The sequence below is a fragment of the Bactrocera oleae genome, chromosome 4, assembly GCF_042242935.1.
Source record: "Bactrocera oleae isolate idBacOlea1 chromosome 4, idBacOlea1, whole genome shotgun sequence".
Taxonomy (NCBI): domain Eukaryota; kingdom Metazoa; phylum Arthropoda; class Insecta; order Diptera; family Tephritidae; genus Bactrocera; species Bactrocera oleae.
The window spans coordinates 33,281,012-33,297,438 of NC_091538.1; the positions used below are offsets into that span (position 1 = coordinate 33,281,012).

Here is a 16,427-nt window from a genome sequence, read left to right on the forward strand (position 1 = left end):
ACTTACATATAGAGCAGTGCGCTCACATGTATTTATTGATAATCATCATAAAAATCGTTTATATGGCAAAAAATAATAATGCATATGTGAAGTGGCATTTGTATTTTTTGTTTTCTCATTCATTTCATTTCATTTTTCTCTTTATGTTGGGAGATACGTAATTTGTCAGAGAACGTTCTTATAAATTCTCATTTCTCTCAAATAACAGCAAATATTACAGAAAATAGTGAACTCCTTGATCTCAATTTTTCAGCCAACCAATCGAGCATCATACAAAATTCAATTTGCACCTTCTCGTTGTTTTAAGTTCTCTGATTAATCTGCCGCACAAAAATCACGTCACTTTTAAATTTAAGAATAGAACCAACTTGTAGACTTAGCATATATTTCACATAAATAGATTAAACATTTTAATTCTGCATCACTTATTATTCTCGAATATGACGAAAATTTGTCTCTAGGGCAGAACATTTTTATTAGGAGTCTTTTAAATAAGTAATGGAAAATTAGTACAATCTTTTGCTTATATATGACTAGCTTTTGCCCGCGACTTCGTCCGCGTGGAATAGTGACTTCCGGCAGATTTTTGATTCTTCCCACATAGTTCCCGTTCTTGCGGGATTTTCGGAATGGTCGAGTTCCCGCAAAATTTTCAGGATAAAACCTATGTTTTTTTTTCGAGTTCCAAACTATATCTGTACAATTTTTAAAGTAAATTTTATTATTTTAAAGAACTTCTGCATATACTACATTTTTTGTTTTATTATTTTGTGGCAGAAGAAGATATTGGTTTTCGCCACAACCCGATCTTGATAACGCGACATATAACTGGCCGTGCGAAAAACAGTCTTAACGTAAGTCGATCCCCACGTGTTTGAATGTTTGCCCCTGTGATTTATTTATTGTGACTGCGAAAGATAATTTAAGCGGAAATTGTATTCTTTTAAAATTAAAAGGTAAGTCGTTGGGTATCATTGGGATGCGGGGTATGAGGACTGTTTGACCAACTGCTGGACCAGTCAAAACTATTGCAACGATGACGTTATTGCGCAGAAATTTTACTTGAAGTCGGGTCCCGTTGCATAAATTTGGTGGTTTGAGATTTCTTAGTAAAATTATTGGGGCACCTATTTTTAACTTAAGAGAATGTGGGGGAAGGCCGCTTGGGTTCAAGGAATTGAGGAACTCCTGTGGGTAATGAACTACATCTTCTTGATCCATCACGGTATCAATGGATGTGTAGGTTAAAATATATCCTGGGAGTTTACTCAAAATGATATCATTTATTTCGTCAACGCTACTATTTCTTGCCGCCAATATTGCTCTTTGACACATCCATTGATGGTCCTTGTTTTCTATTTGGCTGATGTCAGGGTATACCTTAGTTACTAATTCCTCGATGTTATCCACTTTTACTCCTAAATCGCAATCAATTTCAATTTTATTATTAGAATGAGGTATTTTCCCGTCTCCTACAGAAAGTAATTTTGAAGGGAAAGTTATACTACCTCCCCCCAAATGTGCTCTCATATTTGTCGATAATTTTAAAATATTTACAAATTTCCATAATGGAGAACTTTTAAGGCAAGCCTTCACAATGTCTGCTCTAGTTCTCCTTACTATTACCGGTAAAGTTTGGCGAAAGTCCCCAGCAAACATAACAGTAATCCCACCCATGATTTTATCACAGCTTCTAAGATCTCTAAGAGTTCTGTCTAGAGCTTCTACGTGAGCTCTATGTATCATGGTACATTCGTCCCAGATTATTAGACTGACGTCTTGTAAAATTTTCCCCAAAGGGCCATTTTTGCGTATAGAGCACACGCTATCTCTCTCTAAAGACACAGTTAGGGGCAGTTTAAAAGTGGAATGAGCTGTGCGTCCACCTGCTAATAAGGTTGCAGCAATACCTGACGACGCTACTGCCAAGGCTAGCTTTCCTAGAGACCTTACTTTTGCTAATATAAGATTAGTGATAAACGTCTTGCCGGTCCCACCGGGAGCATCCAAAAAGAAAATTCTTCCTTCATTAAAACGAACACTTTTCATGACACAAGTATACGTTGCCACCTGGTCATTAACTAATCTTGGTTCATTTTGTGTGATATACTCATTTAATTCATTTATGTTATATGGTTTTCGCAACGCTACTTCTAACGGGTCCAGAAGCGAATTATTTCTTTTTGCTGCAGGAAGCCCATAGTCGGTTAGGGATTTATCTGAAATCTCATGAATTTTATCTTCAGTTATGATTAGTCCATCATTGTATATATTATCATAATATGCTAATGTCATATCCTGATTCTCATTACGCATTCTGTTTAATATATCTTCACATAAAGCATCACGAAATTTATTCCATAACTCTAAGGGGTCAGATGGTTGGCAAAATATAAGGATAGTGGTAAATAATTCTCTTAATTTTGTAGCTGGCTCGGATATGATAGCATCGGATATGGTTTTGCCAATGTTCATCTCCCTCCAGTAAACCTAATTCCTAGCAAGCGCCTTGGTACGTTTGGAAAATAACACCATTCACGGTTCTTAGATGTTGAAATGACATTGGACCGCGAACATATTGCAATAACATTCTTAAATAAAAACATTCAGTTTGAGTTGGATGAATGTTATAAACACGGCCTAAATTTGTGTCTTTTTTTACACCAGGATATCCCTCAACATCTTGCCCGCGTCTTCTTCTAGAAAATGAATTTCTTTGCCAAACGTAATACTGGGGAACTTCGTGATATAAAAGGGTTTTTGCAAAATCGTCGCTTTTGCAGAGATCAAAGAACGCTGTAAGTGTCGTTGATGAAGGATTGTTCACACGATCTTGGAGATTTTCATTATTATAAAAATATACTCTTTGTCCATTTTCCAAATGAACGGCTAAATGAACTACTGCCGGAAAACGTTAATGAATAGAAAATTGGAAAATTCTCCAAAACGCCTCCGAGGAACTTATATAGCGACCATTTAGATATTTTTCTACTTCATCGTTATTACTTTGTAACGAAAATGTGGCTTGATCAGAACCTTTATGAATATACTTACACATGTATTTAATAGCTTTGACCGATTGACAAAACTCTACGTTAACGGATTATAGGGAACCACCCAACGATTATCCACGCTCATTTCTGTACCTTTTACACGAATTATAGCTGTGTTTCCACCATTATCTGGAGACCTGCGTCTGTAGGTTGAATAACCGTCATCTCCCGTTTGTGTTTCCGAAATAAAATGCCTAGGGAACTTTTTAGAACAAACGTTTTCTTTCATACATGGTGATGTAGGATTATGAAATCCGCAAGGACCATGTATCATATTTTTTATGACAATATTATGAAGAATCGGATCTTGTTGCATGTCAGGTATTTCAACCGATATTATTGCATCTATAGAATCTGGTTGAACTTTGTTAGCCAGCCACAATAAAATGTGGGCGTGAGATAAACCTCTTTTTTGCCATTCTACACTGTAAACAAAGGATTTCGATGGGCCAAAAATATTTTTCTTCGTTAATAGGTCTATCATTTTCTTGAGTTTTAAATGAAATACCCTAGAAATTAAATCATGTCTATCATAAGAATGTTGATTGGGCAATAACTCACTTTTTATTTCTGGCCATTCGGGGTTACATGTAAATGTAATGAAGAGGTCAGGTCTTCCAAATTTCCTGACATATGTCATGGCATCTTAACTTTTTTCATTCATGAATCTGGGGAATCCTGTAAATGACGACGGCAATATAACGTGCTGGCCAATATTAGAAGCGTTTATATGTCCATCATTTACGACGGCATCTCTTAAATGAATGTACTCTTCTGCTCTCAATTTTTTTTGATTTCTTTTGATGAAGTCTAGCCTCTCAGAGATCATTTTTGTCGCCATATCAACACAATATTGGTTAAATAATCCTTTGAAATAATGTACACTGTTAAAGTCATTTATTCTCACCATGAATCTAAATGCATAAAACTGCATACATGAAACAGTTTGAAATGTAGCCGTAGTATCCTGCTGTGGAATATTAATACAGTATCCGTCGTTTCCAAAGGGAAACAGTAAGGGATATTGAAGCGGGTCATAAGATCTATGAATTTCAGAAACTCGTTGAAGTCGACCATCTCTCGCAGTCAATACAATATCACGGGGACCTTTGTCTTCATCTATCATAAGAACAGCTACTTCATCTACTACCGACGCATTATACCGACCTCTATGCTCATTAGGAGGTTTTACATCAGCATGAATGATAAGTTTTAAATCATTCGGTGATCTATTTTCTAGATTGTACTTAAAACTTTGAATATACGTATTATGATCATGAAGATATGTTTGGAGAACGACGATAAGATCGATTTGCAAGCTTGGGTTTAAATTTGAGCGCAAGGATATCTGATCTGCATGGGAAACAAAATATATTTGCAGGAATTCGGGTTGTGCCCCTACAGATGGAAGTAAGTCACCGATTAAATGATAAACTTGCCCTTGGACTTTAAAAGTGGGCATAAAGTTTCCCTCACGAATTTCTTTGGCACCAAATAAAGTCATCCGAAATAATGTATTATATTGTCTTGAGTGATTTAAGAAATGCTTGGATGATGGATGTGAGCCTGATATCAGTTCCTTTAAAACGGATGTTGGTTCCGGAATTATAGGTATATTTACTTTGCCACCACTACAACACAGTCCAGGAGTTTCAGCTACCAATATCAATATCATTTAGCTCAGAATAGTCAACGGTACAATCATAAGCAAAAGCAGCATTTAATAAATTATGTTGTCTGCGAGTTCTATTCCTAGTTGATCGGGCATTTTGCTGTGCTAATCGATGGGATCGTTCAGCGCTTGATTCTCGATCGCGGTTAGCCAATGTTCGGGCATTCTGTGAGGCCAAACGTTGAGAACGTTCAGCACTCGATTCCCGATCGCGGTTAGCCAATGTGCGGGCATTCTGTGAGGCCAAACGTTGAGAACGTTCAGCACTCAATTCCCGATCGCGGTTAGCCAATGTTCGGGCATTCTGTGAAGCCAAACGTTGAGAATGATCAGCACTCGATTCCCGTTGCCGGTTCGCCAAAGTTCGGAAATTTTGTGAGGCTAAACGCTGCGAACGTTCAACGCTTGATTCCCTTGCACGGTTTTGTTCAGTAATTGCTCGTTGTGTAGCCAACCTGTGCATATTTTCATCCTCAGTTTCATTGCTGCGCAAAACTCGCAGCCGCTTTGCAGTAGCAGTCTGCCGAGAAAGCTGAGTTCTTTTTCTCGTCATTAAAGTGATGAAGAAAAAACGTAGAAAATGAAAACTTAACTAAAGCGTATCTCGTAATAAAAAAAAAAAGAAACGTAAGATTAAGAAGATTAATAATTAGGAACCTAATTACTTTTATTTTTAACGATTATGTCAAAAGAACAACCGTAAAATGAAAATAAGGTAAACTAACTTTATGCTTGAACTTAACCCTAATCTAATGAGAATACCTACAGGTATTATGTACCACAAAAAAAAAATATTAGAAACTAAATACTATTTTTAAAACAAACAATACTATACTTATAGAAAACACATACTTATAAATTAATAATCTACATGAAAACAAAAAAGTGTTATTATTGTGTAACTAAATACTATCCTAAAACAAATAAAGTACCTACTATATAGAAAACAACTACAAAATGAAACTGTGTTTAAAAAGTAATATTTCGATGATAATTATATCGCATAAACAAATTCAACCGTTCAGTACAATCATACTTTATTTCTCTGATATTTCTTCGTTTATCCTGGACGCCATTACGCTTCGATGTTTCCTTACGACTGGAAATTAGTCCTTTAAACAAATACTCTTTTGAATCCCAAAAATATGGAGTAAAGAAATTATGAATTTTTGATACATAAATATTAGGAAACTCCTGTTATAAATTTGGCCTTGAAAATATTTAGCCCTTTTAAACAAAGACTTTTGAATCCTAAAAATATTGAGTAAAGAAATTATGAATTTTTGATACATAAATATTAGGAAATTCCTGTTATAAATTTGGCCTTGAAAATATTTAGCCCTTTTAAACAAAGACTTTTGTATCCTAAAAATATTGAGTAAAGAAATTATGAATTTTTGATACATAAATATTAGGAAATTGCTGTTATAAATTTGGCCTTGAAAATATTTAGCCCTTTTAAACAAAGAGTTTTGTATCCCAAAAATATTGAGTAAAGAAATTATGAATTTTTGATACATAAATATTAGGAAATTCCTGTTATAAATTTGGCCTTGGAAATATTAAGCAGGTAGGTATTATGCATATTGTTCTACCACATTCATGCTAATTCATTGCAAGCAAAATGTGGGACCACCATCCCAACATAAAAATGAAATATGCAACATACTCTAAGTGTAACTATACTCGAGTCGCTGGACTCTTTTTGCTCGTGTGAAAGCAGAGCATGATGCAAGCGTTTACACCATAAAACATGTTCATAACAACATCATGTTTTTAAAATTTTTTAAAAACCATCACACATGTATGACATACACGAATTTATTATGTTTACACGCACATTCTTCTCATCACGCCGCACATGCTTGCATACAAAAATGACCGTGTAAAGGCCGCTTACGGGAAAAATCCAATTTTCGCGGATATCATACCGTACGGTCTGTTGTAGCGGACGGTAGAAGCGGTGGTGACTGATCATTTACATTGCGCTCTCATAAGATAGGTCGCATCAGCTGATGCGCGACACGGTTTTGCGTCGGTGACTGTTTGTGCCTTGAGCCGCGCGGCATAGTATCTCGTTGAGCTACACCCCCCTCCCGGCTTGCCCGCAAGTACCGCCACTCTCCCGCCGCGCCGGCCAGCGCATAGAGCGAGTTGGTTTTGTTTCGGAGTTATTTATCAATGTAATCTTTAAAGTTTTTTGTTGAAATTAAGTTATGTCAAAGACAATTTTATTCACAATGAAGTCATCTTAACCAACAACATATTTATTTGAATAAAGATTAATATTATTATGTTGATACAACCTAATCAAATTATTTCGACCAAATTAGGTACCATAAAAACGGTTTTTGTGAGTTAATCTTAAAAGATAGACATATACTATTACTACTACTGTTTTTTAGATCATTAAAAGAGCTATTATTCTTTAATACATATTTTTTGTGTATCTTGAACCGTTTTCACAGCGCACGCAACGGAAGGCTTCAAAGATGAAATAATTTCTCCCGTTTTTTACACATTTACCACTATATCTTTGCTCCTATCGTAGCGTGATGTTATATAGCCTATAGCCTTCCTCGATAACTGGACTATCCAACACAAAAAGAATTATTCAGTTCGAATCAGTAGTTTCGGAGATTAGCGCGTTCAAACAAATAAACAAACAAACAAACTCTTCAGCTTTATAATATTAAGTATAGATATATAAGGGACTCCTCTAAAATGTCTCGTTATAAGAATCAAGCTAAAAGATATATATCCATAAGTTTAAGGGAAATCCCTATCAAACATTAAATATACTGAGAGTTGCCAGTTCAAAAATCTAAAATCGGCAGTCGGATTGCATTTTTTTGTATTCTAGTTTCTAAGTTCTAGTTAGTTGGTTCCTTATTTCCTATTTAGGTATTTCTTCTTCTTAGTGTTCCACAAATTTCAAAGTATCGATACTTTACTCGATACCAGGATCGTATCAGATTTATCGGTACCGGGAAAAGGACATTTATAGGTATCAAGTACTTTTCAATTTATTTTTACAACTTCCGATTGAGCAATATCCGTAATATCAAATATTATCCGAGAAATTTCGGAACTTCGAACTCAGAACTTATCACTAATGAGACACTTCTTAATAATGGTATTGTCGTTACAAAAATAAATTAGTGCAACAGTAAAAAATTAAATCAGGATAAAACCGTATTAAATAACTTTTTACTTATTTGATAAAAATAAATCCACTTAATAGGAAAATAGGTACCAATCAAGAGAAACTGGACACACGCTCTAAACATAAGCTTTTAATAATAATAATAACCCAACGATTACCCTCCCCCCGCCCAACCGACGCGAGGGGCGCAATCCGCAAACGTGTGGAATTAGCCGAGTTAGAAAAGGCAAGAGCGTTTTTTAAGTGTTGAGATCCGAAATTGCTCAGCTACAGAAACAAAAATTTCAATAGCTAAGATTTATAGTTACAATATAATAAATTGTTACATTTTCAATCATTAAGAGAAAACAATAAAGTCTTTTAAATTTTGAAAAGTGAGTCAGATAAGTCAAATGTGCTGGAATGAGAATTAAAATCATGACATATACGGCGGAAAGGCTCGTTTAGTTCAAAATTTGATCTACAGGATTTTAACAGTAAAGGTCTAAACTGCCTTGAAAAGCGAGGGATAATAAATTTAATTTCAAACAGGAGAAAAGAACTGCAAACTATTCCATTCAAGATTTTCACTAAGAATATTATGCCAAGCATTTCAGTACGACTAGAAAGTGTAGGTAGATTAATAAGTTTTCAACGACTAGTGTATGGAGGTAGACTTACCCTAGAATCCCATTGGAAATGCGCTAAGGCGAAATGTAAAAATTGTTTTTGAACAGACTCTAACTTGTCAGAATGGATTTGGTAGTTAGGGTACCATACAACAGAGCCATATTCCAATATAGGTCTAACCAAAGTTGTATAAAGTGTTTTAGTAATATACGGATCTCTAAATTCTTTAAACCAATGTTTAACAAAACTGAGGGCAGCTTTTGCTTTCAAGACCATGGTGTCAATATGAAGACTGCACAGATCTATGGGAAAAACACATCGTCTTACATTTATTCAGATTCAATGGCAAATCATTTATATCACACCATGCAACCATATTGTTTAAGTCTCAGTTTTCTCAGTTGAAGTGTATGATTTAAAAAGCTTTACGTCGTCAGCGTATAATAAAATTTTTTAGAATTCAATTACTGCAGAGATATCGTTAAAAAATAACAAGAACAGAATCGGGCCAGGATTACTACCTTGCTAGGAAGCTACCCATTGAAGAAATCTTGGCTGAAAGCCCAGCAGATCAAGTTTATGCCTGAGAATCGAGAGGTTTACTTTATCGAAAGCTTTGCTAAAGTCTGTGTATATAACATCCGTATGCTTATGCTCCCTAAAACCCAATGATACATGGTTTACAAACTCAAGCAAGTTTGTTAGAGTCGATTTCCCTTTACGAAATCCATTCTGAGATAAGGAAATTAACGGAGAAATCGAAAAGGTTATATGGTCAGTGATGATAGCTTCAAAAAGTTTAGGTATAACTGATAGTTTGCGATACTTCTATAGTTTTCGATGTTGGATCTAAATCTACTTATATGCAATCGAATTATAAATGACTGTTTCCATATTGAAGGAAATATACCGTGTTTGAGAGAGGAATTAAATATCCTTGTCAAAGGCAAGTAAATATATTTGGCACTATTTTTTAGGAAGCATGAGGGTATCATGTCTGGGCCGTAACTAAAAGATGGTTTTAACTTATTTAATTTAAGTAGAACGTCTTCTTCAGAAATAATTGGAGCGTTAATTAACGTATTCGAACATAGCACGTGCTGATAAGAAACAGTTTTGGAAGAATTATTACAGTAGTTTGACTTGAAAAATTCTGCAAACATATTGGATATAATAACATTGTCAGTTGAAATGATAGATTTGTATTTCATCGCGGACGGAAATTTGGAAATCCGAAATCATAAAACGATTTTGGGTTACTTACAACATTCTTTTTTACTTTATTTAAGTAATTATTATAACATTTTTTGTTTAGGTCAAAATATTGTCGACGCAATACAGAATATTTAGAATAGTCGATATATAGATAGTTTATTAACAATTACTATTGGAACATACTTTTCAAATAATTTCGTAATAATGTTATTAAAACGAGAGACACGCAATTTAATGTCACCATTATAATTAGGCCATGTTATTGTAGAAAGTTCTGTTTAAAATTAGCTTTTGCACAAAGCACAAAGTTTGATAATTATTATCGCGTACATTGCTCATGATTTCGACAGATATTTTCAAAGCAGGATGATACGCCGAATAACGGAACACTTTGAAGAGGTATCAACGTATACTAAATCTAAGCATTTACCGGAATCAAATCAATTGCGCTCAGACCCAACTCGGACATTTTTTCGAAAAACTCATGAAAACATGACCGATTGCAAATCGGCACGATATGGTCATCAAAAGCTTTCCACGAAGCACACGGTAAATTGAAATCTCCCAATACAATTATTGAATCTGCATTATTTGCCATCGAAGTAGCATTATTTATTAAAGAAGCATGCTTCATGTATGTAAGGAAGGCTAAGTTCGGATGTAACCGACCATTTTATACTCTTGCAAAGTCAAATGGTATACTCGTTTGAGATTTCTTTGTGGATTGACTGATATTTTCGATAGAAGGTCAACTATAGGCACTGGGTTCCACATATTTAGTACTTAGGGGCTTGAACAGTTTTGGTTCGATTTAGACAATTTTTGGTCACAAGGTGGCATACTTTAAACTTATTATTCACGCAAAGTTTTTCCCCGATATAATCATTGTTGCTTGATATGCATAGTGGAAAGTGAAAGAATCAGATGGAATTGAAAATGGTGTTATATGGCGTGGTTGTAGTCCGATTTCGCCCATTTTCGCACTATAACATATAAATATGGAAAGAACGTTATGCACCGAATTTGGTTGAAATCGGTTAAGCCGATCCCAAGATATGGGATTTCACCTAAAAGTGGGAGGTGCCACGCCCACTGTCTAATTTTGAACGCGGTTCCTATAACGTCATCTCATACCATCACAGAGATAAAATTTATTGACCCTGGCGTGTTTAGTGCTTGATTTTTCGCGCTTTTAGTAGTTTTTAACAGTACCGTTATATGGGGAGTGGGCGGAGTTTAGTTATGGCAATTAATTATTATTTTTTGATTAATGGCATTTTGTGGGCGTGGCAGTGGTCTGATTACGCCCATCTGCAATACCAACCATCTCACGGTACCAAGAAACATGTCTACCAAGTTTCATAAAGATATCTCTATTTTTACTCAAGTTAGAGCTTGCACGGACGGACAGACAGTCACCCGGATTTCAACTCGTCGCTTCATCCTGATCATTTGTATATATATAAACCTATATCTTACTCGACTAGTTTAAGGTTATACAAACAACCGTTAGGTGAACAAAACTATTATACTCTGTAGCAACAGGTTGCGAGAGTATAAAAATGTGAGGTTTTAACCATGTTTCTGTAAATCCAATTATATGAAAATTAAAATTGGAACTGTTTAAATACAAGGCGGTTAATTTTGTATTAAGACCTTTAACATTTTGATATTAAATGCTTAGCGAAGTTTTACCAATCAGTTTTTTATATCGGTGGTTGCTTTTGGTAATTTAACAATGTTTTCCTCAGTATGACTTCTAAGTTAAGGCTTAAATTCGCGTACAAAAGCCCCAGGTGGCCAGAATGAACTATCTAAGATCTTTTCATCTATCATACTTGAAGTTAAATTTACGGATATTGATATAATCAATTTTTAAACGTGACGAAATGTAAGACTTAATATCCGCCATCAAGGTCTCTTTGGCAAGTCCAGAAATAAATATAGACTTTTTAGGTGGAATAACTATCAAATTTTTAACAGATGCCACTAAGTTAATAGGGGGAGCCTTTGGAATTGTGAGACACTTATTACTATTAGATAGAGCTTTTTGGGAATTGAGCTCTTTGGAAGTTGACGGCTTATCACCTTGAGGGCAAGGAGAAGAGAGATTTATTAGGACATTGGGAGGAGACGTTCTCTTCTGTACGGAAAAACTAAGTGTTACCTCATCGGAAGGACGTTTACGCCTAGGAGCAGGTTTGGAGGATTCATGAGAATTATTCAGGCACTTAAAAGATTTGAAGAATTTTTCGTAGTGCCGTATTTTTCAGTGAAGGTTACAAGATCTCGACCGATTTCGTTAAAGCCATTGCGTGTCTCCCTATAAACTTTAAATAGATCGATTTGAATAGACCTACAATTTAAATAGAACCAACGCAATCCCTTACAGTCGAAAATAGAATCTAAGATTCTACCTGTCAGTCCAGCACATTTAATATGGGCAAGCCCATCACAACGCCAGCATGAAACATAGCGATCTGACTCGCCTTTAATGTTACAATTGGGGAAGTTACAAGACATAATAAACAACAAGAATGTAGATCAAATAAAAGAGTAAGTAAAACAAAATTTAATGGATGTAGAATAAATTAGTGTGTTAATAAAATATTAATAATAATACATTCAATTAAGAACAAACGCAAAAATAATAGTAGTTTTTTTTATTTTTATCAAAGTTCAAAACCAAGATAGTTTGAAAAAGCAATATAGCGAGCAGTTTTAGATGCACTGGAACAAATAAAAAGCGTCAAGCTACACAGCTGTGGATAAAGAAGTAAATGAGATAAATAAAGAGAGAAAATAGAATAAAATAAAACAAAATGACACAAAAAGCTGACTCGGCACCAAAAATTCGAAAATTTAAACTTTTTAATAATGCACAAAACTTAAGAACATTTAATACTTAGCTTGCAACTCAGAGTTAAATCACTAAATATTGAATTAAATCACTAAAAAATCAATTAAAGTTTAAGAATTTTGCAAAATTAAACACAATAGTTCACAGCAAAAAACTTACAGCTTTACAGCTTGAAGTGTTGCCACCTTGCACCTTTGTCTATTGTCTGTATAGAAGGGTAATCCCTTACGACCCAAAGCTAATGATGTGACTTAAATTTTGTTACAAGTATCGATATCTAAAAAATATCGAACACAAGGTTGAAAGATTGCGGCTAGATGAGTTACGCCTCCCCCCTCCATACACGCCACTGCGCGCCAACACACCACAACTCTACACAATCCAACACTCAAAAGGGACTAACAGAGGACCAGATTTCGTCTTTTTCGTTAGCGAATCGAATCGACCAGACGTACGCAAGTTTCCGCCCGTGTTTTTTCAACAAGCCTTTCATAAGCCGTATCCGTTTTTAATTTTTTAATTAAATTTGTGCAAATAATTGCAAAAGGTGAGTGCGCAAGCGAAGCAATTATTTATTGGTCCTTCGAGCCATAGTGAGCGGCACTATGGAGTGAAAAAAAAACTATAAAATCAAAAAAAAAAATAAGGGAATAAATTATTATATATTTGATGACCTATGTGAGAAACAAAAAAAAAAGTGCTGTGAGAAACAAAAAAAGTGGCTAAACGTTTATATACACACGATAAAAAAAAAAGAAACAAACACATATAGTACTGTGCAGTGCAGTGCAGTGACACAAACATATATACATATACAAAAAAAAAAGAGTAGCAAACCAAAAAAAAAATATATATATATATGTTTATATATATATATATATATATATATATACAAAAGATAGAAGTGCGGTGAAGTGAAGTGAAACAAACATATATACATAACAAAAAAAAAAGAAGAAAAACCAACAACGTGCGTGAAATAATAAGAAATTACGTACGGGCGCGAATTTCAACAAAAAACAACAAAAATACATACATAAAAAGACAGAACGGGCGCGAACTAAATAAATAAAAAACCATACCAGCTAGCAACAACAACCACACCAGCTCACCAAAATCACCCACCGCAGCTAAGCAGCAAAGGACTGGGCAACAGAACGAAAGGCACACGCACAGGCACATATAGAACATTGTCCCCAAAACCCCTTGGCGGAAACCACAAAGTGAGTAGTATCGATTCCATTTAGTATACGTCTATATCCTCTTATTATATGTATGTTGAAATTTATGCCTTTGCGGTTTATTTTTTACAAAAATCCGTCTTAATAAAGGCAATAACAAAAAAGAGCGGTTACCAAACTGTTTCTATATTTCGGTTTATTTTCCGGTAAAAACCGAAATACCGCTAACAGATAAAACAGTTTGGTAAAAAATATATATCCAACGAACTCTTGATTGCCTAACTGCTTACCGTTGTGTTCAAATACACAAAAATATCTCTAAAACTAAATAATTCAAGTATTTACTTGCACCAATTTCCAGCAATACCCCTTATACTTAATCAAGTATAAGCAGGATTGCGTAAAATAAGCAAAGGGAAATCAAAAGCCAAAAAAAAAAAAAGCGAAAACGTACAAAATAAATTTAAACATACATATACATATTATATTTAACATAATAAACATATACATACATACTATATTAGGAGAAAACCTCCGTTTAAAGCATTAACATATGTATGAAAACTACAAACATACATATAATGCTAATAATTGCTATACATACATATTTCACCAAATATTTATATATAATACATACATATATACATAAATTTTATTCGAATAACTGCGGTAAATTATTCTACGTTTCGCGGTCTTTTCGCTCTGCGTACATATATTCCGCACAAATATATTACGCGAAATCCATACGTATATACATCAATTTGACAAGAATACCTGCGGTATATTCTTTCCTGTCCGCGGTCTTTTCGCACCGCGTACATATATACACGCTCAGGTATACAAACATACATAAGTACTTCGCTTCAAAGTCCACATTGGCAAATATTCCGCAATTGTGTTAAACAAAAACAAGTAGGATTGCATATATACATATAATATTCTAAGTCCTCACTGGCACATATTCGCAATACCCCTTGTTCTTTGACCAACAAAAATAAGCAGGATTGCGAAAACCATATTAAAACATAATATTAGGTAAAGTAAAAAGTTCGTTCGGTTTTTATCTAAGAGATGGCGTTATTGTTCATAGTACTAGTGTTACGTGTCGCATCATGTCATACTATACGGCGCTGAAAACGTGTTTATTTGCGCTAAGTTTTTCGATTGATTTACTCAGTTCGTTGTGAGCGCTCGTCAAATATGGACACCAACAAAGAGAAAATTCGCTATATTTTACAATTTTTCTTCGATCAAAGCGAAAAAGCAGCCAAACCGGGTGAAAACAATAATTTAGTTTTTGGGCCCGATACTGTAAACGAACGTGTAGCACAAAAGTGATTTGCTAAGTTCCGTTCCGGTAATTTCGATGTCAAAGATGCACCACGCGTCGGGAGCCCTGTCGTCGAAAATTGCGATAAAATCCCGGAAATAGTAGAAACAGACCGTCACGTGAGCACTTATTTAATTGCTGAGGAACTAAAGATAAGCCAGAAAACCGTTTGGAACCATTTCCATAACCTTGGATTAAAAAAAGAGCTCGATGTTTGGGTGTCACACGAACTAACGCAAAAACCATAATGGACCGAATTTTCATCTGCAAATCGCTGACTGGCGATGAAAAATGGGTCACTAATGGCAACATCGAGCGCAAACGGTCGTGGTCAAAGCTCGGGGAAGCGGCCCAGATGGTGGCCAAGACCTGATTGACGGCCAGGAAGGTTTTGCTGTGTGTTTGGTGGGATGGGCAAGGAATTATCTACTGCGAGCTGCTCCCCTATGGCCAAACGCTCAATTCGGCACTCTACTGCCAACAACTGGACCGCTTGAAGGCAGCACTCATCCAGAAGAGGCCATCTTTGATCAACAGAGGCCGAATTGTGTTCCATCAGGAAACGCCAGGCCACACACGTCTTTGGTGACTCGCCAGAAGCTCCTGGACCTCGGATGGGAGGTTCTAATGCACCCACCTTATAGTCCGGACCTGGCACCAAGTGATTACCATCTTTTCCTGTCAATGGCGAACGCGCTTAATGGTGAGAAGTTGGCCTCAAGAGAGGCCTGTGAAAATTGGCTCTCCGAGTTTTTTGGCAATAGGGACGCAGTCTTCTACGAGAGGGGTATAATGAAGTTGGCATCTCGTTGGCAACAAGTTTACGAACAAAACGGCGCATATTTGACTTAAATCGGACAAATGTACACAAAGTTACCATCTTTTGAAAAATCAATAAAAAACCGAACGAACATTTTACTTTACCTAATATATTACATACATACATATGTACAAAGTGCATTGATTTCTAAGACGAGCTCTCAATTGCGCATAACGTCAAGTACATATGTATCAGCTGATCCGCTTATAGGTATACCCTATAGGAATTACGGGCACATAATACATACAAATAAAAGTAAAAATAAAAAACATTTGCGTTTTATATTAATCAATTAAATAATATTAAAGAAAAAAAAGCGATAAAACCCGAAATACGCGTAATATATTCATTTCATTAAATAAAAACTCTATTATCATAAAAGAGTTAGGTACTCATACGAGTTTAAAAACGTTATTAATTTGTTAATTTTTTTTGAAAATAAAAACCAAAACCCTTATTTTCTTAAAAGAGGTTTCAAATATACATATATCAGATACATAACTCAGACTCGAAAGATTCTA

At 35.2% G+C, this 16,427-nt stretch overlaps 1 protein-coding gene across 1 annotated transcript; it reads right to left on the reverse strand.

The window, feature by feature from the left end:
* Positions 1-4,705: 4,705 nt before the first annotated feature.
* LOC118679834 (uncharacterized protein C05D11.13-like) lies at positions 4,706-5,278 on the reverse strand. Its single transcript, XM_070108456.1, has one exon. The coding sequence runs from the start codon at positions 5,276-5,278 to the stop codon at positions 4,706-4,708; it is 573 nt and encodes a 190-aa protein (XP_069964557.1).
* Between the last annotated feature and the right edge of the window lie 11,149 nt (positions 5,279-16,427).